This window comes from Dromaius novaehollandiae, chromosome 24, assembly GCF_036370855.1.
Source record: "Dromaius novaehollandiae isolate bDroNov1 chromosome 24, bDroNov1.hap1, whole genome shotgun sequence".
Classification (NCBI taxonomy): domain Eukaryota; kingdom Metazoa; phylum Chordata; class Aves; order Casuariiformes; family Dromaiidae; genus Dromaius; species Dromaius novaehollandiae.
This window is the reverse complement of record NC_088121.1, coordinates 9,843,589-9,870,699: the sequence shown is the minus strand read 5'-3', so window position 1 is coordinate 9,870,699 and position 27,111 is coordinate 9,843,589. Positions and strand designations below refer to the sequence as shown.

The 27,111-nt window shown below is 61.7% G+C and overlaps 3 protein-coding genes and 1 long non-coding RNA gene across 8 annotated transcripts; 2 read left to right on the top strand and 2 right to left on the bottom strand.

The window, feature by feature from the left end:
* Positions 1 to 1,915: 1,915 nt before the first annotated feature.
* Positions 1,916 to 14,340, bottom strand: ZBTB17 (zinc finger and BTB domain containing 17). Of its 5 annotated transcripts, none has more exons than XM_064497158.1 (16): positions 14,235 to 14,338; positions 9,693 to 9,919; positions 7,369 to 7,575; positions 6,950 to 7,138; positions 6,653 to 6,829; positions 6,409 to 6,525; positions 5,740 to 5,978; positions 5,507 to 5,649; positions 4,609 to 4,909; positions 4,375 to 4,462; positions 3,732 to 3,848; positions 3,501 to 3,621; positions 3,201 to 3,331; positions 2,888 to 3,103; positions 2,511 to 2,600; positions 1,916 to 2,421 (listed from the first exon to the last, which is right to left on the bottom strand). In XM_064497158.1, the coding sequence occupies exons 1-16, from the start codon at positions 14,264 to 14,266 to the stop codon at positions 2,147 to 2,149; spliced, it is 2,670 nt and encodes an 889-aa protein (XP_064353228.1). In that variant the 5' UTR covers positions 14,267 to 14,338; the 3' UTR covers positions 1,916 to 2,146. The 5 variants fall into 5 exon arrangements, with proteins under 5 accessions (XP_064353228.1, XP_064353229.1, XP_025972951.2 ...); XM_064497159.1 differs by having other exon boundaries at positions 14,184 to 14,315; XM_026117166.2 differs by lacking the exon at positions 14,235 to 14,338 and adding an exon at positions 10,008 to 13,721.
* An 87-nt stretch (positions 14,341 to 14,427) lies between these two features.
* Positions 14,428 to 19,332, top strand: LOC112993476 (uncharacterized). Its single transcript, XR_003261721.2, has 3 exons — positions 14,428 to 15,496; positions 17,393 to 17,462; positions 17,825 to 19,332. It is a non-coding gene; the product is annotated as an uncharacterized LOC112993476 (long non-coding RNA).
* HSPB7 (heat shock protein family B (small) member 7) lies at positions 16,396 to 18,389 on the bottom strand. The gene is made up of 3 exons (XM_026117167.2): positions 18,257 to 18,389; positions 17,947 to 18,080; positions 16,396 to 17,302 (listed from the first exon to the last, which is right to left on the bottom strand). The coding sequence occupies exons 1-3, from the start codon at positions 18,387 to 18,389 to the stop codon at positions 17,117 to 17,119; spliced, it is 453 nt and encodes a 150-aa protein (XP_025972952.1). The 3' UTR covers positions 16,396 to 17,116.
* A 1,675-nt stretch (positions 19,333 to 21,007) lies between the features above and the next one.
* On the top strand, positions 21,008 to 27,082 carry LOC112993480 (chloride channel protein ClC-Kb). The gene is made up of 19 exons (XM_064497157.1): positions 21,008 to 22,243; positions 22,315 to 22,443; positions 22,682 to 22,810; positions 22,931 to 23,070; positions 23,163 to 23,240; positions 23,328 to 23,406; positions 23,479 to 23,604; positions 23,707 to 23,791; positions 23,941 to 24,042; positions 24,128 to 24,212; positions 24,290 to 24,457; positions 24,589 to 24,658; positions 24,754 to 24,864; positions 25,818 to 26,031; positions 26,126 to 26,259; positions 26,352 to 26,443; positions 26,554 to 26,631; positions 26,729 to 26,815; positions 26,900 to 27,082. Exons 1-19 carry the CDS (start codon positions 22,075 to 22,077, stop codon positions 26,936 to 26,938), a joined length of 2,115 nt encoding a protein of 704 aa, XP_064353227.1. The 5' UTR covers positions 21,008 to 22,074; the 3' UTR covers positions 26,939 to 27,082.
* The last annotated feature ends 29 nt before the right edge of the window (positions 27,083 to 27,111 follow it).

Here is a 27,111-nt window from a genome sequence, read left to right as displayed (position 1 = left end):
CTCGCTCCGCGGGATGGGGGGAGAAGGAAAGGCGATGTGGGACGACGTGTGCAAGCTGAGGCCAGTCGACAGTACCGATAAGCTACATCCCCTGCAGTGGGGACTTGCTCCTTCCCGGGCAAACTGTACAGAGGAGTTGTTGCAAATGTTTTCCTTTTTCGCGTTGGCAAGCTCATCTTGTTTAAAAGAGAGGGGTGGGGGAAAAAAAGAATTTTATCAGAGTAAACTCTAATCTTTGTTTATTTTTGGTTTCATGTCGTAAATATTTGTTAAACTCCAAAGTTGCTTTTTTTGGGGGGGGGGGGTAATGTCAAAGGCACTTTTAATTTTGATACACGGAACAAAACAACTACTTCCAAAAAAAAATAGCCCCAAAACTGAAGGAAAGGGGAAAAAAAGTGCTTTTTGAGAAAGGTTTTGCTTCTCATCTAAAGCAGCTGCAGCCCGGGAGGGTTGAGGTCTCTGGCTGATGCTGGAAATACAGGCGAGGATCACAGCAGCAGCTGCATGGAAAGGTCCTTCCCGGCGGCCTCCCAGGCGGGTCTGGCACGGCTTTTCCCAGCTCGTGTCCCGGGAGAAAACCTGCCGGGGAGAAGATTCCCGCCGGGGTGGGAGCTTGGCAGCCGGGCTCGGAGGGCAAACCAAACCAGCGGTTCGAGCTGCCACGTAGCAAAACTGCCACTTTGATGGGTTTTTTTTTTTTTAAAAAAATAATCATAATAAAGAAGTCCTTTATTCCGTTAGTGCCTCGGCGACGTTACGGTCTGCGTTCAGCAGTTCGTGCAACCGGCTGGTGACGGGTTTCCCGTTCAGAGCGCGACTCCTGCGTTACCCAGCAGCGAGGAAGCCGGCGGTGCCGAGCGCCCGTCACCACGAGCCGCCAGCTCCACTGCCTGGAGGAAGCTGGGAAGCCCAAAAAACACCCGGCTGCCTGCCCCAGCCCTTTCCTCCTCCTCCTCCTCCGGGGCTGGCCGGGATTTTGGGGGCTGCCCCCCTGTGCCGGTGGCCTCGCTCGGCAGAGGGTCGGGGCCCTCCAGCACAGCCGCTTTGGGGGGGGTTGTACGGCTAAATCGGCTGTGTGGCTGGCTGTACATCTACCTGGTCTTGTGGCTGGTTGTACGGCTGACTGTCCCAGTGTCTGGCTGTGTGGCCAACTGGCCATGTGCCTGGCTGTACAGCCAACTGTGTGGTTGTACATCCAACTGTTGGGGGGGAGGGCTGTGCGTGTGGCTGGTTGTACATCCAACTGTACATGCATCCAGCTGTACGTCCAACTGTCCATGTGTCTGGCTGTAACATCCAACAGTCTGTGTTTGGCTGCGCATGTGTCTGGTTGTATGTCCAGTTGTCCATGTGTCCGGCTGTATGTCCAACTGTCCCTGTGTCTAGCTATATATCCAGCTGTCCATGTGTCTGGCTGTATGTCCACCTGTCTGTGCATCTGGCTGCACGTCTAACTGTCCCTGTGTTTAGCTGTATGTCCAGCTGTCCACGAGTATGGCTGTAAATCCAACTGTCATTTATCTAACTGTATGTCCAACTGTCTGTGTACCTGGCTGTGTATCCAACCAGCCCTGATCTAGCTGTACACCCAGCTGCCTGTGTGGCTGGCGGTACAGCCGGCTGTGCGTCCAGCTGTCCACCTATCCGTCCGTGTGTCCGTTTTTGTGCCCAGCCCTGGTGCCCACTTACTTCCAAGTCCTCCCATCCTCTTCCTCCCCATGCAGCGAGGACCCAGGCGGGTGCTGGGTGCCCGGCGGGGTGCAGGGGACCACCGGGGTCCTGCAGCAAATGCTCCACCAATTTGCCCCAAATTTTCACTTAAAGGACAGGTGGAGCAGAGCCCATTCCCACCCACGACCCTGCACTCGAAGCAGGGAGCTGCTGAGCAACAGAGAGGGCAGCGGGGCAGCGGTAGGTTTTAAATAAGCTTTAGAAAATAATGCAATTTATTTCATCTAGATATTACACAACTTTAGAGCGGATTTTTAGTCTTTTCTCTCTCTCTCTCTCTCTCATTACAGAAATACACTTTTTACATCATTCCAAGGAGCTGTCTTTAAATAAACCGGGTGGCAAAGCAGAGGGAGGGCCAGGCGGCTCCCCGGCCGGCGGAGGGCGCAGAGGAAGAGGGGGGACCCGCGGGTCACTCGGCCGGCGCCTCGGCCGGCGGCGCCTCGGCCAGCGGCGCCGGCACCTCGGCGGCACCGTCGCGGGCTCGGAAGAGCAGCTCTCCCGACTGGATCACCTGCTCCGCTTGCCAGGTCGTGGCGGCGCCGTATTGCTGGTAAAAGTCCGTGTCGGCCTGGAACATGACGAGGGCCTGGGCCGTGTGGATGCGGACGTGCTGGGCCAGGCTGTTGGCGTCCAGGAATTTCTCCCCGCACGAGTCGCAGGCGTAGAGGATCTGCGTGTTGGGGTCTGCAAAGGAGAGGAGACGCCGTGGGACCTCTTTCCCTGCCTCGCGCAGGGCTCCGGCTCCGTCGCCATGAGCCCGGCCCCTATCTCACCTGCTTCTTGCACCTGCTTCACCGCCTTGGTTATCTCCGCTTTAAGTGCTTCAGTCTCATCCGCCGTCACCGCGGCCGCCACAGGCACCACTGTGGAGTGGGAAGAGAAGGGAAAGGTGAGGTAGAGGAGCTGGGGGAGACCATGGGGGAGAACCTTGCAGGGGTTGGAGATGAGACCAGGACATGGGGTGGGACAGGAGCTGGCCCATCGCACTTTGGGAGCAGGCTCCAGCCAGGCCGTAACCTTTTCCCTGCCTTGAGCCAGGGAATGGACCAAGGCAAAGGGTCCCACAGCCCCCGACAAGGCCCACCAGGCCTCTGGGCTGGATTTCGGGATGGCTCCCAGGAAGAGCAGGGCAAGGGACCCGGGCGCTCACCCGTGAGCTGCGTGACAGCGGTAGCAGCCAGCGCCTCGGTGGCCAGCGTCACCATGTCGTCCGAGGCCACCGTGACGATGTTGACCTCGTCGCCTTCCTCCGGCTCCAGGATCTTGATGCCCGCCTTGCCCTGGTGCACCGTCTTCACGTGGGAGCGCAGGTTGTCCACGCGGTTGAAGCCGCGGCCGCACTTGTCGCACAGGAACGGCTTCTCCCCTGGAGCGGGGGGAAAAAAGGGGGACGGTTAGGGGAGGTGACGGGACAGGGGGGCAGCTGGGGCCCGTCCCGGCTTCGTCCCCCACTCCGCACCCACCGGTGTGGATGATGATGTGCTTGGAGAGGTCGCCCACGTTGACGAAGGCCTTGTTGCAGACGGTGCACTTGTGGGGCCGGATGTTGTCGTGGTGGCGGATGTGGTTGGCCAGCTGGCTCGACTGCACGAACCTGGCGGGGCGGCGAGACGGTGGGCTAAACCGCGGCGCCCGGCGCCCCAATGGGACCCTCCCGCGCCCGGGGGGGATAAAACAGAGCGGAGGAGCCGCCGCGGCACCCGACAGCACCCCGAGTGCCTCCGTCCACCTCCCACCCAAGCCGGGTGAGGGGAGACGCTCACCTCTTACCGCAGCGCTCGCACACGTACGGCTTCTCGCCCGTGTGCTGCCGCACGTGGGCGATGAGGGAGCTCGCCTGGGTGAAGGCCTTCCCGCAGATCAGGCACTGGCACGGCTTCTCTCCTGGGGACACGGTGGCAGCGGCTCAGCCTGGTGTCCCGACCCTGCCCCGGGGCCGGGAGCACCCCGAGCCCCTCGCGCCCCTTCCAACGCAGCCGGGCCGGCGTCCTTACCCGTGTGGATGCGGACGTGCCGCTGCAGCGCCCCGGGGTCGGCGAACTGCCGCTGGCAGTGAACGCACACGTAGGGCTTCTCCCCGCTGTGGATCCGCAGGTGTCGCTTCAGGTTGCCTGCGAGCGGCCGCATCTCAGCGAGGCGCCCGCGGAGAAAACCCCGTCTCTAACCTAGGGCTCCCCGCGCCGGGCCGGGCCGCGGCCCTTGGCGTCCGGCGAGCGTCACCCCGTCCTCGAGGCCGGGCACTAGCGCGAGCGTCGCGGCAGCGGGGAAAGCCGAAGCGAGGGGGAGATCTCGCCGCTGCAGCGTCAACCCCCAGCGGGGCTTTAAAAGACCAAGTCTCTTCCTCCGCCTTTGCGGCCGCTTGGGGAGACGGGAGGAGACGTCTCCATCCCCAAAAGCGGCATCGACACCTCCTTCCGAGCGCTCCGTCGGGGAGCGATCCCATGGCAGGACGCCGGCCCGGCCCCGCGGAGGTTTTTAAACCAACCAAAAACAAGGGGAAGACATTAGCGCCGCGTTTGCTGCGCCCGGGCTCGGCTAAAGCTTTACGCCCTCACTTGCCGCGGCCTAAATCCTTCCTCTCGCTCAAGACGCCGCGGGATCCCGCTCGGACCTCCCGGCCTACCAACCCCGCGCTACCTGAAGTGGTGAACTGCTTGCCGCACTCCCGGCACTTGAGGGGCCCGTCCGCGATGTGAATCTTCAAGTGCGCCTTCAAGTTGCCCATCTGGAGGCAAAAAGAGGGATGCAGAGAGCTCCACGCCGTCCCCACCTCCCTCCGGAAGGCCAGGGGAGAGGGGAATCATCTCCTCCCCGCCGCCCGGGGCACGGCAAACCGCGACGGATGCGGCTTCTCCGCGCCTCCCGCCTCACCTGGTTGAACTTCTTGTCGCAGTGGGGGCACTTGTGCTCCTTGTCGGTGTCGTGGGTCTCCAGGTGCCGCATTTTGGAGGTGGGGTCGGAGAAGGAGCGCCCGCAGTAGTCGCACTGGTACGGCTTCTCGCCGCTGTGCACCAGCTGGTGCCGCTTGAGGTTGCCGGAGGTGGTGAAGAGCTTGCCGCAGTCGTCGCAGCGGTACTTGGCCTCCCCCGTGTGCCGCTTCTTGTGGAGGTTCAGCAGGCTGATGAGGCGGTAGCTCTTGCCGCACTCCTCGCAGCCGTAGGGCTTCAGCGGGCTGCGGACGAGACGGGGCGGTCAAGCAAAGGGGGGGGACGCCGCGGGGGGATGCTCTTCCGCGGGGTCTGGGGGGGAACCGGCACGCCAAGCTCTCCTCCCCGCCGCTGACCTCTCACCACCCCTATTCCAGCCCTAACACCGGCCCCAGGCAGATGTTTTTGGACCCCAGGGGATGTCCTGAAGTGCCACAAAAAAGGACACAGACAAACACAAGAGCAGAAAGACCAGGAACAGCGCCGTCATCTCGCAGGCTCCCTCCGCTCCGGCACATAGGACATATTTCGCAAGGGTTTGATCTTTCGCAGCGAAGGCCACACATTTTTCAGACCCCGATGGAGTCTTTCTGCGGCTGGGGCTATCCAAATTAGCTGCCCCAAGTCTCTCTAAGGCCTAACCCTACAACAGAGCTCACTATACCTGCAGAAGAGCATCTTGCTGACCCATGCGGATCAATCCAAGAGGCACAGAGCAGTTCACTCACTCACTGACCTCTTGCTCAAACCATTAAGCCCTCAGGCAGCTACCGCCATTGTCACCAACCTTTCATCAATCCAGCCCAGCCCGGCTGTGCCTTTTCGTCCCCGGCGTGCCATACCTGTGCGTCTTCTCGTGGGCTTTGCACGCAGCCGGGTCAGAGAAGGCCTTGTTACACTCCCTGCAGGAAAAGGGCTTCTCTCCGGTGTGAATGCGGATGTGCCGCTTAAAGTTCCCGGTGTGCGTGAATTCCTTCCCACAGTCCTACAGGCGGAGAGAAAAACGCACACAAATGGGTCCAGAAATGCCTCCCCCGGCGCCGCAGGCCCCGCTCGAAGCCGCGGCCGGCCTCACCTCGCACTTGTGCGTGACGGAGCCGTAGGCTTTCGACTCGGTCCGGTCGCTGTAAGTACCCGAACGCAGCAGCCGGGTTTCGCCCGAATTCTCCTGCCCGGAGTCCGTGCTCCCCGATTCATTATCCTCAGCATTTTCGCCGTTTTCTAACCTGGGCTGCTCTTCCTCGGGGATTTTAGCTTCCTCCTCTTCCTCCGCCGTCGTCTCCCCGTCTTCCTCCTTCCCTTCCAACTCCATTTCTGCAGACGGTTAGAAAATGGGGATGCTAAAAATCAGGGGCAGCACCAGAGACACAAAACCCATCTGTATTTCCTAATTCTAAGCCCGGGTTTAAGGTGATGGGGATTATATCCACATCACACAATACAGGTGTCGCGTACATGCCGAGAGCTCGGCTCAGGGTCAGTTTGGTTATGCGGCACTTTATTATCCCTACAGTCCGGAGCCTGGAGCTCTGGCACGGATGGAGCAGCGTTTGCCCCTCTATCTGAGCTCTGCTCCATGGAAAACTGCTCCCGTGGGCTCCCCGAATCCCAGGAGGCCACGTCGTCACGGCAAAACCCCCGCTAATAAAAATTAAGCGTTCATCCGTTGCCTTTGCTACAGCCTCCCAGCTAGCAAAGAGAAAGACGGCAAAGCCCCCACCAGCGCGGCCCCGCACGAACGCACCTCCCGTCTCCGTGCCTTGCGGGACGCTGCCCTTCGCCGCCGGGCTGCCGCTCTCCGCCGGCGGCCGGTGGCTGGGAAATTCGGCAGGCGGGCCCTCCCGGACGGCACCGTCCGCACCTACGAGCGACAGAGCGTCTTGGGTGAGCTCGGGGAGGAAACGCCGCAGGCGCTCGGCTCCGCGCACGGAGCTGGTGAGCGGGGGGACGACGGTGGGATTTGTGCGCGTCATCGATTGCTCGCTGACCTTCTGCGGCCATTTCTTTGCTCTCCGGTTGCTCCGTCTGCTCCCGGGGCTGCGCTGTGGTGGCCGCGAGCGTCTCCTCCTTCCCCTGCTGCTCGGGAGGGACTTGCTTTGCTTTGTCACAGTCACCCGGTCCTTCTGCCGCCGCCGTTTTGTCTTCGACGGCCGCTTTCTCGGCGCCTGCAAGGGAAGAGGCATAGCAGCAAACCGCTCCAATTTTCAGCCGTCGGGCTTCCCCGTGGCCGCTGGATGAGGAGAACCGGATCCGTGGCCCGATGCGGCCGCGCGGCAGCTACGTACCGATCTCCGCAGGGGCCTCCCGGCTCTGCGCGGCGCTTTCCGCCGGCGCCGCGAGCGACTTGAGCGCGTTGCAAGCGCTGACTATCTCCTGCATCTGGAGGAAGCCGGCCACGGCGAGCACGTCCTCCACGTTGTCGGGATTCAGGCTCAGCTTGGCTGTGTACATGAACTCCAGGACCTGGCCCAGGCCTGCAAGGGACACGGCGGGCGCCGAGCGATCAGAGAGAAGCGATTTTCAGCAGCGCAACGCACGCTAAATAACAGGCCTCCCCCAGCTTCGCCCTTTGCACGGCACCAAACTGCGACTTTTTGCTTAAGCAGCTGATGCCGGCTCAAATCCGGCGCGGCAGAGGGACGTCGGACGAGCCGGTAACGAAACAGGAGAGCTGATGCTCTGCCGCGGCCACCGCTTTGCCTACCTGCCGCGTTGCTGATATCGAGGTGCACCACATCTTTCTGGTCGACAAAGAGCATCCTGAAGTACTCGCTGCAAGCCGCCAGCACGGCTTTGTGGGCCTTGAAGTCGATGCCGTCCACCACGAAGGTGCAGTCGCAGAGCAAACCCAGCTGCCGCTGCTGGTTCAGCTGCTCCAGGACTTGCTTGCTGTGCTGGGGGAAATCCATGGCTGCGGGGAGAAGAGAGAAGGGGTGAGCGTAACGTCGGGGTGTAACATTGGGGCTGCTTCAATGTCTCTAGATTGAGGCACTGAAAAACAGAAGACGCCCGAAGATCGAATGGATCGAGGGAGCCACCGGACCAGCGTTAGATCCGGCTTGGCATAACGGCTACTCCGTTATTTTGCCTTATTCTCTTTCCAGAGACATCCAGTTTCTTCAGTCGAGGCCTGTAAACGAAGGGAGGACGCTTGAGGGCCCCGAAGGGATTTTAAAGGCAGATTAAGGGAACCACGTTAAAACCCTGGGCTGGTCCCTGCTGCTCTGCTCGAGTGGCTAAAGGCCAAACCGTCAGGCAATGCTTCGCTTTAGCGCACAGGCCACGGCAATCCCCATCCTTCGCCCAACGAGCAACACTCAACCCGGAGCTCAAAACCGCAGGAGCAGCCGCGCTCCGAGGCTGCGCGAAGATTTGGGCAGCCTCGGGTAACCCTTAGGGTCTCATCACCCTCTCTGTTAAAAAACCCACCCCAAATAGCAGAACGCAGCTCCTCCGGCACTTGCAAACACCCATCTCCGCTTGCCTCCAGCTAAACACGCCGCCAAAAACCTCTCCTATTTCAGCAGCAGCGCCGGCGCGGGGCCGCAGAGCCGACGGGAAGCGTCAATTTGTTTTTCGCTACGTTAATAGCACTCGAAATGCATTTAAAGCGCTTCGTCCGGCCCCGGCTTCGCGGAGGAAAACCTCCCGGGGACTCCGAAGGGCCTCCGGAGCGGTCTGCTCTGCAAGCGCTAATGCAATCGCCTCCCGCGCCGCCTCGGCGAGCAGCCGCTGTCATTACTCTCGCTGATGGCTGGGGAGCGGCGGGGCCGGAGAGGCCGCTTGGAAAACATCTATCGAAGTCGTCAGGCTCCCGCTAATTTTAGGCGCTTGCGTCATGATACCAAGGGATTGATTTTTTTTTTTTTCCCCTCCCCGGAGTGCTTTGTGCATGCGGGGAGTTTTTGCTGCTCAAAGCACGGCTCGACTCGGGCGAGGGCCGCTGCAAGCCGAGAGACTGTCGCAAACGCTGCAAAACCCCATTTTTAAATCGGATCCGTGCCCGCAGAGGCCGAGGGGTGCGAGCGGCGGGGACAGCGAGGTCTGACCTACTGCCACGCGTTTTCTCCCCGGCTTCGATCTCCAAACGTCCCCTCGGAGGGGAACGGCGCGAGCAAGCGGATCTGCCGGCCCAGCCGACAAACCTCCTTCCCCGAGTCGAAAGCGGGGGTCTTCTCGCCCCGACGGCCTCCGAGGTGGGCGACGGAGCGGCCGGCTTTGCGATACCTCCGAGGCGGCTGCCTTTAAACCGCCGCGGGAAGCGCTCGCGGCGGAGAGAGGCGGCTCCGTCGGCGTCGGAGCAGCTGAGCAACGCGGAGAGCTCGGGACAGGCTCACGGCGGGCGTTTCCGCGTGCCCAAATCCTTACGGTTCCCATCTTTTATCAAGCTCGAGAGCTTAAAAGGTTAAACCGAGCCCTCGAAAAGACAGTCGGCGACTCCCGCTCCGGCTTTCTCGCCCCGGGGAAAGACATTTGCAGGCGGGAGAAACCCGCTCCACAGCAGGCAGCCCTGCGCGGGGCTCATCTGCCGCTCGACAGCACGAGCTCGCTTGGCTAATTGAACTGGGAATAAACACCCGCTTCGCGGCTGGAGACAAGGAAAATGGAAATGGAGGGATGCAGGTGCAGGATAAACCCCGGTCCTGGTGCAAAAGGGCAGGGGAGGCAGGATTTTCGACCGACGCAGCGGCGTCAAGCAGGGGGAACGGGGCTTGCGCCGGGCCGGGGCGCAGGCGGAGGGAGCCTCCTCCTGTCTGCCAAGGGTTGTAGCAAGGCTCTCGGCCAAAGCGCTTGGACGTTTCGGATGCTATCGGAAAGACGGGATATTTTGCAACGGTCTCTCCTGGAAATCCAGCGACGGGCTCTTCTAATCTATTCGACAGCTACGAAAGACGGAGATCCCGGGCGCACGCGATCCCTGCGCTTTCCGCAGAGCCACGAATCACGTCTGTGACCCTCTCTGCCACATTTTTCCAAATCTCTCTTTGCAGCTGAAGCTGTTTAAACTTTTCTTTTCTTTTAACTAACCGTTTTTTCTTGCGCAAGGTTGAACGAGCGGGTCCTGAACGTCGCCTTGTGACTCCTCCGGCGCCCAGCAAACGCGATCGTTTCTGGTCTCGAGGTTGCGAGTAATTAGCTCTGCGCACTTCGGCCTTCTGTTACTACAGAGCCAAAATTCGCTGCCAATCCCCGCCGGTCTGGCGCTGTCCTTGCGAAGGCTGGAAATTTCCACCAGTAGCAGCGACATCACCGGGCTGAGGTTAGAAAACACAATATTCCCTTTTTAAAATCAAGAAATCCCACACAGAGGTTAGTTTCCTCCCCTCTCTCAAGGCATCCCACCTCAGACGGCCTTGGACTACGGAGCTGGCGGGCTGGGAAAAGCCCTGCATTTTCCATTGCGCTGTTCGCCCATCGCTTTTTTCTACCTGGGCAACGTTTCCACAGCCGAAGGTTGACTCCCCAAACGCCTGGGTTTTCTCTCTGCCAACCGCTAAAGCGAGGCAGATCCCAAACCGCTGCTTTTTCCAGGGATCTCCCGAGGTTTCTGATGCAAGAGGAAGTTATGCACGTGCACAAAAAGCTGACGGTTTGGGAATTGCACCCAAACACCTTCCAAAAGATGCTGCTTGTCTTTACCATCAACTCACCACGACGGTTTGCTGCACTAAAAGGCTGGTTTAGGTGATTTGTAGAAGGCACTTTGCATCCGAATTATGATTTTCATTGCTCTGAATGGACTCGGTAAAGCGCCCAAGCTTTGCAAAGGCAGCACACGAGGAAAAATCCCGAGAAATGCAACTTCCCCATAATCCGCCTCCAGAAAAACTACATCTTTCCCGCCCAGGCCGCCGGATCGGAAAGGTTTGCAGCTCCGGTGCTGCGATCGAGCTCTTTTCCCAATCGAAAGGGAACTGCCGGTACACCCGACTGCTGACTAAAGTATCGCACGTTAGCGTAAGCCATTTTTATCGGTTATTTCAGGTAACGGCGCTGCAGCAGCAATATCTGAGGACGCCTGTCTGAGCTTCCCCCCCGTGCTCAGCGCTGAAAAGCAAAGATAAGACGGGAGCGATGCCCCGTCTCGCCCCTCTGCTGCGCTGTGAGCAGCGGAGATATCCTGCAAACGGAGCCTGCAAAGGAGAAGGTCGTGGCTCTGAATTTGCCCTCCACCTTCCCCGCGTTAAAAAAAATCGGATAGCCACCCTGGGAGAAATTCGATGAAAAGCTCTGTCTCAAAATGCAAACTCACTCTCCCAACGTCAGGCGAGAACTGTGGCCACAGGAACGAGTTTCTTGCAGCTTTTCTGTCCTCCTCAGCATTTTATAGCGCCCATCGCAGCGTTGTCAGGCCTAAAAGGCGAGTTAACTCCGCCGCCGGGCTCCGAGGTCGGATGCCGAGCACCCAGAACCAGGCGCCTTCCAGTCTCGCCCTGCCAGCAGCGCTTCAGCGCTGTTTTCCCTCCCGCTCTCTTTCCGACAGAGCTGTCAGGTCTTTTATTAACGTCTCAATCACGGTGACGGAAAGCTTTGGTACCAGAACACCCACCTTCACGGCACGTGCTGACAGGGATAAACACAGCAGTTCGGGTCCCGGCTCGCTTGCCGCACGAGCGAGCGGTCTCTAAGGGGGCTGCGTTTGCTTTCGGGGGGTGTCAATTTGGCAGGGGGGACAGGAGCCAAAGCGGGAAGGCCAAGGGAGCAAAAGGATGCTCCGAGATACCTGCACATCTGCCTGAGCGACAGGCTCGTCCCTCTAAGCAGGTCTCAAATCCTTCTCACGTTATTTTTTTACCGCCTGGTAGTTACCAGTGAGGCTGTTTTTACTCACTGACCCAGTAAAGGGACCATGAGTCCATAAGCTCCCTCGCTTTTCCAGCGACAGCTGGGCCCCTTCAAGACATCAACCTCCCTGTACAAACCTTGCTTCGCTCTATCCTTAAATATCCTTGGATATCACTGTATCAGCTCTGCTACTTCTCATCCGAATGATTTCTATTAAAAAAAAGAAATAAAACCCTACAGGGAGTCCAAAAAAAAAAAAAAAGTGGTTTAAATATGTCTTTAAATGCTGTCACCAGCCACCTGGCCGCTCTCGCGCTGAACAGATAAAAAGAAATAGGTGATTTATTTTCTGCCGGCTGTCATCTCCCTTCTCGTGTCAGCCCAAGAAACAAATCAGCCCTAATCCTGTCAGTCTCTGCGAAGAGCGGCCTGCCCTTGTTTCCAGTAACTCATTGCCTGATTCTGCCGTATTTTCAGTTAAGATGGGAGAGCTGATGCAAAGCCTTGGAGGTACAGGCGTGCCACTGAAGTATGTTATCGCGTTACTACGGTTTCAGTATTAGTTGCTATCGCACCCCTGCATCCTAACGCAACGTGTTTCAGGATCGTTATCGAGTACCGAATGAGAAGGAGTCTAAACCGAGCTGCCTCTTGCGATGCCTAGGACTTTTTAACAAGTGTTTCCATGTTAAAAAAAGTCCCTGGACACAGTACAGAAGGGTGAATGAAACAGAGAAGGACTCTGAAGCCTGTGGTCTGCAGCGAAACTGGAAGGGGAGCTCACGCTCCGCTGCAGGGTGAAAGCAGTTTTCTGAAAAAGCAGAAACCGTGACGGGCCAGAGAGCAGCTCAGCGAAAATGAGCTAAAGGAGTGACAACAGCGGGGAGAGGAGAGCACGGACGCTCCTGACCCCCGCCAGCGTTAGGAGAGACTCTGTCCCTCTCTTTAGCTTTTAGGGATATGGATACGTCCCTGGAAGAGAAATCGCAGACCGCGCGGATCTGCGGCACCCTGAGGCGCCGAGGCCGCCGGCGGGTAACCCGAGTCCTCGGCTGCAGGAGGCAGCGGGCCAGACGCGGCTGCCGAGGCGTCACCGGGCTGTGCCAGGACCTCGCAGCGCGCCCAAGCCGCCCCTGCAGAGCGGTGAGAACCCTCGAGTGTCCCTGTCACCTCTTTTCCACGGGTCCTAGTGCTCCCTCGCGGCCCTCCAGCAGGCATTTGTGGCTCTTCGCTGCATAAACAGCGGCATTTTTGAGGCCAGGGAGTAGCAAAAGGAGAACGGAAGAGTCGGGGCTACCAGGCACGGGGATCTGTCAAAATTAGGGTGAAGATTTTAGCTCCCGCTCCTTGGCATGCAAAACCAGAACATGTCCGTCACCTCAGGCTACTGCTTCAGAAATATATTCAGGGCTCCCTTCACCCCAGGCAGGAAGGGATGGAAATCCCTCTGGGGCAATCCCACGCCGTCACGGACGACGTCACCTTTTTTTGACAAAAGCTCTGTCGGATTTGCAGAGGAGCCAAGCTCCCAGCCCTGCAGACGTCCAGTGACTCCTGCAGGGGAAGAAATAAGAACAACCCATCCAAAACGTCTTCGGAAACATCTTTGGAAACTTTCCGGCAAGTGGCATCGCAGGAAAACGCTTTCGATCTTGGATGCTTCCAGGGTGCAGAGCGAAGCAAAGCAAAGCTCCCTTTGACAGCGACAGCACGGCTTTTGGGCCTGAAGGTTTACGCAGAGACAACAGTCTACGAAGTTACAGAAATGATTTGCTCGGATGCTACACCAGCGCTGAAACTACGCTCGAAGACGCTTTGCTCTCGAATCCCGCCACAAGAAAACCGTCTGTTTCCACAGCCTCAAGCTACAACTTCACCGTTTTCCTCCCCGCAAGGAAGCACCTTCGCGCGACCGCCTGCTATCGCCTCCCTGACTCCAGACGTTTCGGCACGGGCGGGATGTTTCCAACGCGCGAACGCAACGAAGCAAATGCCGCTCGCTCGCGAAACGCGGAGGCCGACGGGGGCCGTGCTGAGGGTCACACAGCGGCCGGAGCCGGAGGGTATCGTTTCTCCCGAGCCGGTGCGCGACGCTTTGCTGTTTGCTCGGCTCTTTCGCCACTGATGTCCTTGACGGCCAGGTAAAAGGCTCCTGCGATGACAAGGGACGACGGGCCGAGCCGGGGTGGCCGGGACGGGCGCTGTCATCCCGCCGGGCTTCACCCGGCCGCTGGCACCGCCGCGTCTCCGGGGAGGGGGGACGGACGTGTCCCCCGGCAGCCGGCCACGACCTGGAAGGGTGAACCCCGCCCCCCCCAGGGCCAGCGGCCCCCTTTTCCCCCTATTTGTCCCCAAATCGCTGCACCTGATCGCTCAGCCCGGTGTCACCGGGGGGGGGGGAGGCAAAGGGGGGGGCAGAAAGGGGAGGGTGGCAAGGCCTGAGGGGGGTGACACGTGCCCTGAAGGGGGGCTAGGGGGGCCCCCAGCAGACACCCCCCCCCAAAACGGGGTGCCCCACCCGGGGGGGGGGGGGTTCTCCCCAAACTGCACTTTCCCACGGGGGATCCCCAGCCCCTGAGGCGGGGCGCGGCCTCCTCCCCCCCCCCGCCAAGGCCACGCACCCCCCCCAACCCCCCCCCTCAGGGCCCTCTACACCCCTCTAAGCCGCTCCCGGCGCCCCCAGCCCCGCCGCCCGGGTGCCCAGCGCCGCTGCGCGGCCCCCGCCGCCGCTACCTGCCATGCCGGGCCCGGCGGCGGCCTCACATCGCCGCCCGCGGCGCTCACCGTGACACGGACCAGACAAAGGGCGCCGCCATCTTGGCGCCGGGCGGAAGCGGCGTCGCCCCCCTCCGCCCACCGCCGCCGCGCCGCGCATGCGCGCGCCGGCCGGGGAGGGAGGGCGGGGCTGCGGCGCCGCGGCGCATGCGCGGGAGGGGCGGGTCAGGTGACACCTCCTTTCTCCCCCCCCCCCACCCCCAACTCGCCTCAGCGTGGCCGCCATGATGGTGGAGGCTGTAGTGGGCTGAGGGGGAGGCAGGGAGGAGGGTTGTGAGGGGGCGAGTGGCACAAGCCCCGGCTCTGCGGCACCCCGAGGGTCGCAGGGACTTGTCTTGCCGGCCTAAGTGTCCCTGGGGGTCCCGGTCCCCCCCACCAGGGCCGCCCCTGCCCCGAGCGCGCGAGCGGGCCTAGGCGTTGCGATGGCGCCGGGGCCTCGTCGCGCAATGCAGCTGCGGTTGGAGCCTCCCAGCTCCTACGGGCTGACTGAAAAGGGCCTCAGGTTGAGCCAGGGCCCTGCAGGCCAGAAATACAGGGGCCAGCGGGGCAGTTTGGGGGGCCGCAGGCATGACCCTCCGCCCCGCGGGGGCTTTGGCCGCGTTTTGGGGGCCCGCCAGTGGTGGGAAGCACCCCAGAGAGGACAAGACAGCAAAAAATGCTCTTTTCCCAGGAATATCCCTGTATCCAGCAGCTTTTCCCCTTGTGCCGGCTTTGTGGCACGGCTGGGCAGCCGGAGCGACGTGGTGTGGGCAGCGCCCAAGCTCCAAGAGAAGCCTTCACCCTCTCCCTTGCTTGGAAACCTCCCTGGGACGAAACCAGCCAGCTTTGGGGAGAAAATGGGCTTTTTAAAAAATTTTTTCCCTCTGGGAGCCACCTATCAGCCTGTTTACCGCTAGATGGCAATCTGTGACCGAGCTGGCTGGCTCGGGTGCCCCGGCTGAGGAGAGCCAGCGGCATTTCGGGACAGAGCGGCCACATCCCAGCGATTAAATCCATGCCTGTATCCCGGTATCCCGCAGGAGGACGGGGCGAGCACGCTCCCAGCCTCCCGCTGTTGGTGGCTCCGGCCTCCCCGCTGCACTGGGGGTCTTTTATAGCCCTTTGACTGTTTTAACTTTTCCTCTTGCAGTGTCCTGTGGCACCGTGCGCGTAGACAACCCCGCTCCACAGCAGCTTCTGTCTCTTTGGAGGTGGAGGGGTGATCGATGAGATACAAAACAGCAAAAAAACCTTAGGGAAGAGCCGCTCGCGCCTCCTGCTTGAGTTTGCACGTGAGTAGCGCGAAACGCAGATAGCGAGCGCCCTCCCTTCGAAGCTACGGGGTGAGGCTGCTCCGCGAGTTTTGGAAACACGGCGTTTGTGGTAGCTATAAACAGCCGCTCGCCCGGCGGGGCTCCGGTGCCTCGCCGTGTGCGCACACGCGGCCCTGCTGTGCCCGGCCTCCCTCGCCCTGGCGTCCCTCCAGGCCCGAGGTGAGTGCTCAGTCGCCGGGAAACGGCCTTCGGGGTCGCTCCGGAGGAGCGTTTGAGCCCCAGAAAGGGAGAAGCTGCTGGGTTTGAAGACCCCTTCGCAGGGTGGTAGCCCAAAAGGGACCAGCACGTTTATTTGAGCCGCTGTGCTGCCTCACACCCCGGTCTCCATCCTCCAGGGCTCCCCGAAAAATCCCCGGGGGCGGCAGGTACGGGTGGGCGAGCGGAGGAGAAGGGGATTCGGTGACCTTGCAGGTGGGCCCGCGGCCCAGAGGTTTAACAGCTGAGGGAAGGGCTCCGAAATAGAGCAGCGGGGAAGAAATGAGTCACCCAGGCTGGAAATAAACTGGAGCAACGGCGCCGAGGGGACCTGGGCCATTCGGGGTGGCCGATGCTCTGGTCTCTCAGGCGGATCCGGACCCGTTCGGTCTCTTCGGAAAGGCTTCTGTGGGCTGAGGCTTCCCGAAACTCATTGCAGGCGGAAAGCAGAGCAGGGGAAGAGGGAGAAGCGGTGACGCGGCCGTGCGCGGGGGTTTATTGCCCCTCGCGACCTCGGGGAGGCCGGAGGCGGGGACAAGGGATCGCTCCTTGCATAGCAGCACCCGAGGGACCGCGGCACCCCGTCCGCTCACCGCTCCATCCCCAAAATTCAGCCCCTGGGGGGGAGTGAGAGGTGCAAAAAGCATCAGGGAAGGAAGAGCCCCAAGAGAAGACATTCTCCATAATTTATGGCACCCCACATACAAGCCGTATATACGCAGACAAGCTCCGGCGGAGGCTCGGGGAAGGGCTCGCGCCCCGGCCTCGCTCCCTGCAGCCCATCTCCGGGGCCGAACCGCTCCCGTGCCCTCCTCGCACGACCGCAGCCATGAATCCCGCGGCCTTTCCTGCCTCTAAGATCTTCCCGGGCTGTGGTGAAGGCTCTGGCTACTGTCACGAGGCCCCAAAATCGGGGCATCCCGAGCCAGGGCTCCCCTCCAGCGCGTAGTGCAGAGCGGGAGGCATCCGGGGCTGTTCCCTCCATGGCGAAGGACGTCCGCCCGCAAGCGGACGTGGCGTCCGAGCGGATACGCACCGATTCCCGTGGGTTTTGCCCCAAGGAGGAGGAGATTTGTGCCCCTAAGAGCGGCTGCAGGTGTCGGGGACGGGATGTTGCCGTGCCTCCCGGAGCGGCCTGCCTGGTGAGCGGGGCCGAGGCGCGATCCCGTCCCGGGACCCCCCCCTCCGCCGAGCTCCCGCACCTAAATAAATACCCGCGTTAGCCCAAACGCTACCCAAACGTGGCCTACGAGGGACGGCCGTGCGCCTGCGTCTACATCTAGAGAGCGCCGGGGCGGCTCGGAGGACTTGAGCCGTTTTGGGCTAGATCCTCCCCGTTTCCCTCCCCGAAATCCCCCCCCCCCCGGCGGCGCCGGCGGCCGCTCAGATTTTGATCTCAGTCCGGAAGGTTTGCTGGACGTGCTCGGCGTGCTTGGCGGGCTGCCGCCGGGCCCGGATGGTCAGCGTGCCGTCGTCGGCCAGCGAGGAGGACACGGACGTGGGGTCCACGTCGTCGGGCAGCTGGCACTTGTGGGTGAAGGTGTTCATGACGGTGCCGTCGGCGGCCAGCTGCGGAGGGAAGGGGCAGCGGGGTCGGAGCGGGATGGCGGCTCGGCCTTCCTCGCCCTTGGGGCGTTAATATTTATTTTTCCCCTCCAGGTGTGCCGGGAGGTGACAGGAGGGACGCGAGTCACCCGGGGAGGGGACGACGGCAGCTGCAGGAACAAAGGTGCTTTTTTTTCGGAGGGTGGCACCCACACTCCCAATTTGTGGGGGGGGGAGCTCAAATTCAGGGCAGGGGGGGCCGCGAGCTGCCTTCAGCGGCGGAAAAAACACCTGGGAAACATAAAACAGCAGGGCCAGGAGGGAGCCGCCGTAGTGACACGAGTTTGTTAGGCCTCAGGTGTCCTGGTCCTGTGGGGCTGAGCGGCCCAGGCAGCGTGGGGGGGTGCTTTCCCGGGAGGGGGGGCATCGAGGGGAGGAAATTGTGGGCCAGGCCGTGCCGGCGCCGAATCAATTAGGAATTGGGCTGGAAGGGGCCGAGCTCCTCCATCCCCGCGAGCCTCCGTTTTGCCTTGAATTGCCGGGAAGGATGGGGACATGGCCGAGGAAGAGGGCTGGCGGTCCCCGCGTCCCCGGGACGAGGCGGCCCGGGGTGGCGGATTTGGGGTGGCCCCGGCGGCCCGCGCTGGGTGCGGGGAAGGAGCGCTCACCTTCTCGGCGTGCACCTCGATCTGGTTGTTGGAGGTGGTGACGATGATGTCCTCGGGGGCGAAGTCGCTGACATCCACCGTGAACTGGTAGGTGTTGCCCAAGGTCTTAATGTTGCCCGCGGCGCCGGGCCGAGCTGCGGGAGAGGAGAGGTGCTCGGGGGACTCCTGGGTCCCTCCGCGCCATGGCCTTTCCGCCCCCTCCGCTCCCCTCGCCGCCGCCGCGCGGGCGGAGGCGATTTGGGAAGCGTCCCCCTTTCCCGAGGCTTTTCCCTCGGCCCGGCCCTCCGTCCCGCCGCCGAGCCCGACTTGCCTGGGAAAACCAGCGGCTCCACGCGCGGCCGCACGAAGGTGCCGAAAAGCTCCATGGGGCGGGCGGGCGACGGCGACGAGCTCCGGTGGAAGCTGTGCTCCGAGCGGAAAGCCGAGGAGGACTTCAAGTTCATCCACCGCCGCGAGCGCTTGCGGGGAAAACGGGGAGCGAAACAGCCGGGGAAAAGGAGGAAAAGCGGCGAGCGCAACCCCGCAGGTGCCGCCCCGTAAAAGCCTCGCAACGCCCGGGGAGGAATCCGGCTCCGAGATGCGAACGGGCAAGACTCGCGGACGGAGCCGGCGAGTTCAGAGGCGGCTCTTGAGCTTATAAAGCCCTGTTAGGCGCTCGGCCGCCTTCCAGACCTCTTGTAAAACAGGCTAAATTTAGGTCCTGCTACATCACTCCGGAGAGCGTGGAAATTTTCCTCTCCCCCCCCCTCCCCGCTCCTCCTCCCAATCCCGGCCACAAACAAGCGGCGGAGGGAAGAATCCGATCCCATTGCTGGCGTTCCTGCCCGCCTGGATAATGCGGCTCCTGGCGGCACCGGGACCCGATTTCCCAAAAAAAGGAAGAGGGGGAAGAGAGCGCAAGGTGCGGGCAAAGGAAACGGCCGCGGGATGCGATTCTCCCTGCTTCTCGCTCCGGTCCCGGCTCTGGTTTCGGGGCGATGGGAGGAGATTTGGGGGCTGCCCCAGAGGGAAGATTTTCTGAGCAAAAAGGCCGGAAGCTGCACCCCGGTAGCGGCATTTCGGGACGTGCTAAAACCGGTGCTAAAACCCTGGAAAAATCGGGTTTTGCACGCTGCGAACAGCCAGCATCGGGGACGGCTCGGCGAACGCGTTTCCCGGGCCCGTCTCTGGCACCGGGCCGAACCTCAGCTCGCAAAATGGGTGCTGTGTCCCCCCCCCGTCACCCATGGGAGGGGTCCTGAGGCGCTTCCCACCCAGGCGATGCCCCGGGAGGCTGTGGGGAGCCCGTGGGTGCCGCCGGGCTGCGGTGGCTCCTGGCGAAACGACCGTCAAGGTCGTGTGAGGTTTACAACAACAATAATAATAATAAAAAAACCCAGGCGTTGAGGGAGAGCCGCGAGTTATTAAAGGCGGAGGTGTCCTTGCGAGGACGCGGGGCTGGCGCGGGGCCAAGCGCGTGGCGCTGGCAGCGCCCTCCGCTCGCTGGCACCGGCGGGATGGGGCGGGGGGGGGGTCCCGTAAGTCGCCTGCCGCGAGGTCCCCGAGGTTGGTTGTCACCCCGCAAAGGTCGCAGCATGTCCCCCGTCCCCTCCCCACCCCGGGAGACGCACGGGCTCTGGCAGAAAGTGCAGCCGTTGGGGTGCCGGTGTGACATCGGGCGCCTGGAGACTGGGCACGTTCCTGCGAGGGGACGTTTCCCGCTGCGGGAGCCGGGAGTGAGGGGCTGAGATTGCGGGTCAGGATTGAGGGGCTGAGATTATGGGCTGCGAGTGAAGGGCTGAGATTGCGGGTCAGGATTGAGGGGCTGAGATTATGGGCTGCGAGTGAGGGGCTGAGATTGCAGGAGGCAGGAGTGAGGGGCTGGGAATGAGGGGCTGAGATTGCGGGTCAGGATTGAGGGGCTGAGATTATGGACTGCGAGTGAGGGGCTGAAATTTTGGGAGCCAGGAGTTAGGGACTGAGATTATGGGTCAGGATTGGGGGGCTGAGATTGCGGGAGCCAGGAGTGAGGGGCTGAGATTGCGGGAGCCAGGATTGAGGGGCTGAGATTGCGGGTCAGGATTGAGGGGCTGCGATTGTGGGAGCTGGGAATGAGGGGCTGAGATTGCAGGAGGCAGGATTGAGGGGCTGGGAATGAGGGGCTGAGATTTCGGGTCAGGATTGAGGGGCTGAGATTGCAGGAGCCAGGAGTGAGGGGCTGAGATTGCGGGTCAGGATTGAGGGGCTGCGATTGTGGGAGCTGGGAATGAGGGGCTGAGATTTTGGGTCAGGATTGAGGGGCTGAGATTATGGGCTGCGAGTGAGGGGCTGAGATTGCGGGTCAGGATTGAGGGGCTGAGATTGCGGGAGCCAGGAGTGAGGGGCTGAGATTATGGGCTAGGATTGAGGGGCCGAGATTATGGGCTGCGAGTGAGGGGCTGAGATTGCAGGAGGCAGGAGTGAGGGGCTGGGAATGAGGGGCTGAGATTGCGGGTCAGGATTGAGGGGCTGAGATTATGGACTGCGAGTGAGGGGCTGAAATTTTGGGAGCCAGGAGTTAGGGACTGAGATTATGGGTCAGGATTGAGGGGCTGAGATTATGGGCTGCGAGTGAGGGGCTGAGATTGCGGGAGCCAGGATTGAGGGGCTGAGATTGCGGGTCAGGATTGAGGGGCTGAGATTGCGGGAGCCAGGAGTGAGGGGCTGAGATTGCAGGAGCCAGGAGTGAGGGGCTGAGATTGCGGGTCAGGATTGAGGGGCTGAGATTGGGGGCTGCGAGTGAGGGGCTGAGGTTGCGGGAGCCAGGAGTGAGGGGCTGAGATTGCGGGTCAGGATTGAGGGGCTGAGATTTCGGGCTGCGAGTGAGGGGCTGAGATTGCGGGAGCCCAGAGTGAGGGGCTGAGATTGTGGGAGCCAGGAGTGAGGGGCTGAGATTTTGGGTCAGGATTGAGGGGCTGAGATTATGGACTGTGAGTGAGGGGCTGAAATTTTGGGAGCCAGGAGTTAGGGACTGAGATTATGGGTCAGGATTGAGGGGGCTGAGATTGCGGGAGCCGGGAGTGAGGGGCTGAGATTGCGGGTCAGGATTGAGGGGCTGCGATTGTGGGAGCCAGGAGTGAGGGGCTGAGATTGCGGGTCAGGATTGAGGGGCTGAGATTGCGGGAGCCAGGAGTGAGGGACAGATTTCAGGTCAGGATTGAGGAGCTGGGATTGCGGGCTGGGAATGAGGGGCCAAGATTGCGGGAGCCGGGAATGAGGGGCTGAGATTGGGGGCTGCGAGTGAGGGGCTGAGATTGCAGGCTGGGAGTCAGGGGCCGAGATTGCGGGAGCCGGGAACGAGGGGCTGAGATTGCGGGTCAGGATTGAGGGGCTGAGATTACGGGCTGCGAGTGAGGGGCTCAGATTGCCGGTTATGAGTTAGGGGCTGAGATTGCGGGAGCCGGGAGCGAAGGGCCGAGGCCGGCGCCGGGGCGGGCGAGCGGCCGGGCCGCGCGGAGGCAGGCAGCGGACCATGTAAGGCTTTATTTCCCCGGGGCCGCGGCGCGAGGCCGGCCGACCCGCCGGGCGGCCCTGCCAAAAAATGCGGCCGGCGGGCCAGGCCGCAACGCGCGCGGCGGGCTGGCGCGTCGCCCCGGGGGGCCTCCGAAACGGGGCCGCCGGGGAGGAGGGCCGTAACGGGAGCTTCAAACCCGATGCTGAGTAATTGCAGCCGGCGCCTGAGTCACCGTTGGCCCGCGGTGGCCCCTTCCCCTCCGTTTTCCGTCCTCCCACCCCGACGGCAGCCGGCGCGTGCTTGCCGGAGCGTCTCGGTGCCGAGGCGAGGAAGGGGCTGAATCCCTCAGGAATAAGTAATTAATCCGCCCCGCGCTAATCGGAGAGTGGCTTCGCCTTGATTTCCGCCCCCGGGATCCCTACGGAGGAGGAGGGCGATGGGCTCGGCAGGGAAAACCCTCCCCTGCACGTTCCGGCCGGCTCCGGCCCGCGCGGGTCGGGCCGACTCGTCAAGGTCGTTTTTAACGAGCTTGCGGCCGGGGCGGGCGCAGAGGCTGGCGGTGGAGGCGGCCGCGCCGCGAGCAGCCCCGGCAAGGTGAGTCCCGGCCCCGGTGGGGCTCGCTGCCCCCCAAGCGCCTTCGACCCCCCTCCCCGGCGATGGTTCATCACGCCGAGGACGCGGATCGTCGCCCGCCCGCTCCGGGGATGGAGCCCACGGATTGCGCCGGTGCCGACGGGCTGCGGGAGGAGGAGGAGGCGGCGGAGCGGGTGCTGGTGTCGGAGAAAAGCTGGCGGCCCTGCCCCAAAAGCCGGAGGCGGCTCCGAGGTGAGACCCACCTGGGCGGGGGGTCCCTTGGGTGCCCTGCGGGGGCTGGCCGGTGACCCGCCACCCCGCAGGGTGCCTGGAGTTCGTGCAAAGGCAGCTCTTCCGCGTCGGCGAGGACTGGTACTTCCTCTTCGCGCTGGGCGTCCTCATGGCCATGATCAGCTTCATGATGGACCTCATCGTCTACAGGCTCTACGAGGGTAACGCCGGCCGCCCCGGAGAGCGGTGGTGGGCGCCGGACCGGTGCCATCAGGGTGTCGGCACCCTCAGGGCACCCCGGCATCGCTCCGGGGCTTGATCCCGGTGGGAAAACGTGGCCGTCACGTGGGTCTGGTGGTAGGATGGGTGGGACAGGGATGCCGGAGGACCTCTGTGGCAGGGTGAGGAGATGCTCGACCCTCCCGGTGGGTCCTTTCCCTCCCGGTGCTTCTCTTCTAGCCCACCGCTGGCTTTACCATGAGGTCGGTGACTACTTGGTGCTCAAATACCTCTCGTGGACCATGTACCCGGTGGCCCTGACGGCCTTCTCCACCGGCTTCTCGCAGAGCATCACGCCGCACTCAGGAGGTGAGCGCGGGACCATCTGCTTCTCCGGCATTTGAGTCACAACAGTCCCCCAAAACCATGGGGAGATGCCCTCAAGCCCAGGGGAAAGGACACCACGGCCATCTCGCCTTTCTCCCCCAGGTTCTGGCATCCCCGAGCTCAAGACCATCCTCACGGGCGTCATGCTGGAGGACTACCTGGCCATCAAGAACTTCGGCGCCAAGGTGGTGGGCCTCACCTGCACCCTGGCCTCGGGCAGCACCGTTTTCCTGGGCAAAGTGGTGAGCAGCCCCGCGCCGGGCGGCGAGTTCGGCGTCGCGCCGGGCACCTGCCACCGCGGGGTCACTCAGTGCCACCATCCCCACGTCCCCAGGGCCCCTTCGTCCACCTCTCCGCCATGGCGGCGGCGTATCTGGGCAAGATGCGGACGACGGTGACCAAGGCGTACGAGGTGAGGCTGCCGGCGCTTCGTGTCGCCCCGTTCCGCTCCCCCCCCCCAAAAATCGAGTGACGCGGTGACGGGCCGACTCCTCCGCAGGACAAGTTCAAGCAGAACGAGATGCTGGTGGCGGCCCAGGCTGTCGGGGTGGCCACGGTCTTCGGGGCGCCCATCAGCGGTGAGAGCGCGGCGGCCGCGTCCCCGCGGCGGCGGGCGACTCGGTGGCACCAACGGGCTTCTTCCCACCCAGGGGTGCTCTTCAGCATCGAGGTGATGTCGTCCCACTTCGCCGTGCGCGATTACTGGCGGGGCTTTTTCGCCGCCACCTGCGGCGCCTTCATGTTTCGCCTCCTCGCCGTCTTCAACAGCGAGCAAGGTGACGGGGGAGCGGGGCGCGGGACCGGCGGGGCGGCCACCCACGCCTTCCCCCCACCCCGGGACACCTCCACGCAGCCCCTTGGGCTCCTTCCTCCTCCAGAAACCATCATCGCCCTCTTCAGGACCAACCTCAAGATCGACTTCCCCTTCGACCTCCCGGAGACCTTCTTCTTCATCGCCTTGGGGTGAGGAGGCCGGAGCGCGGGAAACTCCTTTTTTTTCCCCAAAACGCTTCCTTTTTATCTTTTCCCAGGGGATGGCAGGGACGTTGGTTCGGGGGGCCGTTTCGACGTCCCAAACCCACGCCCCGGGTTGTCCCCTCTCTTTTCGGCAGGGTCATCTGCGGCGTCATCAGCTGCGCCTACCTCTTCTGCCAGCGCTGGCTGCTGGGCTACGTCAAGGAGAACAAGTTCACGGCCAAGCTGCTGGCCACGGAGTAGGCATGGGGGGGGGTAGACTGGGCCAAACTGGGCTGAACTGGGCGCGAGGGAGACCCGGTAATGTGTCCTGTCGCCCCGCAGCAAGCCGGTCTACACGGTGCTGGTGGTGCTGCTGCTGGCGTCCATCACCTTCCCGCCGAGTCTGGGGCAGTTCATGGCATCCAGGGTAAGCGCGGGGCTGGTTTTTTGGGGGGGGTCCTCTCCTCCGTGGGGCTGACGCCGTGGGGGGGCCGTCCGCCGCAGCTCAGCATGAAGGAGTACCTCATCTCGCTCTTCGACAACCGCACCTGGGGCGAGCTGGCCCGCAACGCGTCGCCGGCCGTCCTCGGCGAGCCCCAGCGCCTGTGGCAGGAGTGGTGCCACCCCGCGGTCCCCTTCTTCGGCACCTTGGTCTTCTTCTTGCTCATGAAGGTAGCAACCCGGTCCCAAATCTCTCCATGGGGTGGGGGACCTCCATGGCGTGGTCCCCAGGGAGATGGGGCTTGGGGGGGGGGGGGGTCAGGGGGCAGGATGCGACCCGCTGCCCCGCTTCGCCCCCCCAGTTCTGGATGCTCATCCTGGCCACCACCTTGCCGCTGCCCGCCGGCTACTTCATGCCCGTCTTCGTGTACGGTGAGTCCGCGGGGGGGGGGGACGCGTCCGGCGGCGGGTGCCCAGCGCCGGCCCCGCTCAGCGCCGGCCTCCCCCCCCACCCCCCCGTTTTGCAGGAGCCGCCGTGGGGCGCTTGGCGGGCGAGACGGTGGCCGCGCTCTTCCCCGATGGCATCAACGCGGAGGGCGGCGTCCGGCCCGTGGTCCCCGGCGGCTACGCGCTGGCCGGTAGGAGGGGGAGAAAAAATGGGAAAAATCGGGAAAAATCGAAAAAATCGGGAAAAATCGAAAAAATTGGAAAAATCGGGAAAAATCAAAAAAATCTGGAAAATTGAAAAAATTGGGAAAATCTGGAAAAATCGAAAAAATCGAAAAAATCGGGGAAAATCGGGGAAAATCGAAGAAAATGGAAAAATGAAAAAATCGGAAAAATCGGAAAAATCGAAAAAGCAAAAAAGCAAAAAAAATCGGAAAAATCGGAAAAATGAAAAAATCGATAAAATTGAAAAAATCGGAAAAAATCTAAAAAAGAAAAACCAACAAACCGGAAAAAATCGGAAAAAATAAAAAAGGAAAAAATCGAAAAAATCGAAAAATCGAAAAAATGGAAAAAATCGAAAAAATCGGAAAAATCGGAAAAATGAAAAAAATCGATAAAATTGAAAAAATCGGAAAAAATCGAAAAAAGAAAAACCAAAAACCGGGAAAAATCGGAAAAAATAAAAAAGAAAAAAGTCGAAAAAATAGAAAAATCGAAAAAATGGAAAAAATCGAAAAAAAAGGAAAAATCAGAAAAATGAAAAAATCGATAAAATTGAAAAAATCGGAAAAATCAAAAAAAAACCAAAAAAACGGAAAAAATCGGAAAAATAAAAAAGGAAAAAATCGAAAAAATCGGAAAAATCGAAAAAGCAAAAAAAGGAAAAAATCGAAAAAATCGGAAAAATGAAAAAATCGAAAAATCGAAAAAATGGAAAAACCCGAAAAAATGGAAAAATCGAAAAAATGGGAAAAACCGAAAAACCGAAAAAACCGAAAAAAATCAAAAAATCGGAAAAAATCGGAAAAAATCAAAAAAATCAAAAAAAGGAAAAAATCGGGAAAAAAACCCCCAAAATCGAAAAAATGGGATTTTTTTCCCTGGTCGTCCGTGCGCTGAGCCTGCCGGGCCTCTGCGGCAGGGGCGGCGGCGTTCTCCGGCGCCGTCACCCACTCGGTGTCCACGGCGCTGCTGGTGTGCGAGGCCACGGGGCAGCTGGCCCACGCGCTGCCCGTCACCCTGGCCGTGCTGGCCGCCAACGGCGTGGCGCAGAAGTGGCAGCCCTCCTTCTACGCCGGCACCATCATCGTCAAGAAGCTGCCCTACCTGCCGCCCATCCGCAGCCGGCACATGGCGTAAGCGCCCCGCGGTCGGGAAAGGGTGGCGGTGACGTTTTTGGGGTGTTTCCCCCCTTTTCCGAGCCTTTTTCCCCCGCGCCCTCCCGCCCAGCTCCTACCGGGTGCTCACGGAGGAGTTCATGGACCGCCACGTGCCGTCGGTGGCCAAGGCGGACGGCTTCGCCGAGGTCCTGGCCGTCCTGACGGCGACCGGCGACGCCGAGTTCCCCGTGGTGGAAAGCGCAGGTAGAGGCGGCCATTCGCGGCCGGGTTGGGGGGGGGGGGACCCCCAAACCCCCCCGCGCCGCCCCCCCTCACCTCCGCCCCCCCCCCCGCAGCGGTGCCCACGCTGGTGGGGACGGTGAGCCGCGCCGAGCTGGTGGCCTTCGTGCAGAGCCGCGGCGAGGCCGGGACGCCGCGGGGGGAGAAGGTGGGTCACAGCAGCAGAACCCCCCCCCCCAAAAAAAACTCCTTTTTTATTTTTTTGCTGTTTTTTCCCCCCCCCCTTAATTTGCTTTTTCCCCCCCCTTCGCCTTGCAGCCGGCGGGGACGGTGGGGGACGACTGCGCCATCGAGCCCGTCATGCTGCAGCTCTCGCCCTGGACCTCGCTGCACCAGGTACCGGCTGCGGCGGGGGGGGGGGGGGAGGTAGATTTGGGGGGGGGTCCTGACTCCATCCGTCCGTCCATCCGTCCGTCCATCCGTCCGCCGGCAGGCGCATCACCTCTTCGAGCTGCTGAAGCTGCAGCGCCTCTTCGTCACCCGCTTCGGGGAGCTGGTGGGAGCGGTGACGCGGGCCGAGGTGAGGACGGGGCGCGCTGGGGACCGGGGGGGGGCACCGTGTTTTAGGGGGGGACACCGGGTCCACCCGCTGCGTCTCTTCCAGCTGCGGAGAGCCATCGAGCAGCTCGCCGACCCCAAGTGATGCTGATGCCGCCGGCACGTGCACCGAGGTGGCCCGGTCTCAGCGGGCGCCTCGGTCCCCCACCCAAAAACCCCAAAAGCCGAGAATTTGGGGCGCTCGGCTCCACGTGGCCACCCCAGAAAAAAAAAAAAAACCCTGCTCTGAAACCCCAGGAAAGGCCCCAAAACTGCCGG

Excerpts from the sequence above, each read along its gene's own strand:
- ZBTB17 (XM_026117166.2), bottom strand. The coding sequence starts at position 10,057 with ATGCAGGGCTTTTCCCAGCCCGCCAGCTCCGTAGTCCAAGGCCGTCTG. Across the intron at positions 9,920-10,007 it reads GTAGTCCAAGGCCGTCTGAG|CCCGGTGATGTCGCTGCTAC; the intron begins GTGGGATGCCTT and ends TTCTAACCTCAG. Across the intron at positions 7,139-7,368 it reads CGATATCAGCAACGCGGCAG|GCCTGGGCCAGGTCCTGGAG; the intron begins GTAGGCAAAGCG and ends TGTCCCTTGCAG.
- HSPB7 (XM_026117167.2), bottom strand. The coding sequence starts at position 18,389 with ATGAACTTGAAGTCCTCCTCGGCTTTCCGCTCGGAGCACAGCTTCCAC. Across the intron at positions 18,081-18,256 it reads GGAGCCGCTGGTTTTCCCAG|CTCGGCCCGGCGCCGCGGGC; the intron begins GCAAGTCGGGCT and ends CCTCTCCCGCAG. Across the intron at positions 17,303-17,946 it reads TCGAGGTGCACGCCGAGAAG|CTGGCCGCCGACGGCACCGT; the intron begins GTGAGCGCTCCT and ends TTCCCTCCGCAG.
- LOC112993480 (XM_064497157.1), top strand. The coding sequence starts at position 22,075 with ATGGTTCATCACGCCGAGGACGCGGATCGTCGCCCGCCCGCTCCGGGG. Across the intron at positions 23,407-23,478 it reads CTTCGGGGCGCCCATCAGCG|GGGTGCTCTTCAGCATCGAG; the intron begins GTGAGAGCGCGG and ends CTTCCCACCCAG. Across the intron at positions 23,605-23,706 it reads CGTCTTCAACAGCGAGCAAG|AAACCATCATCGCCCTCTTC; the intron begins GTGACGGGGGAG and ends TTCCTCCTCCAG.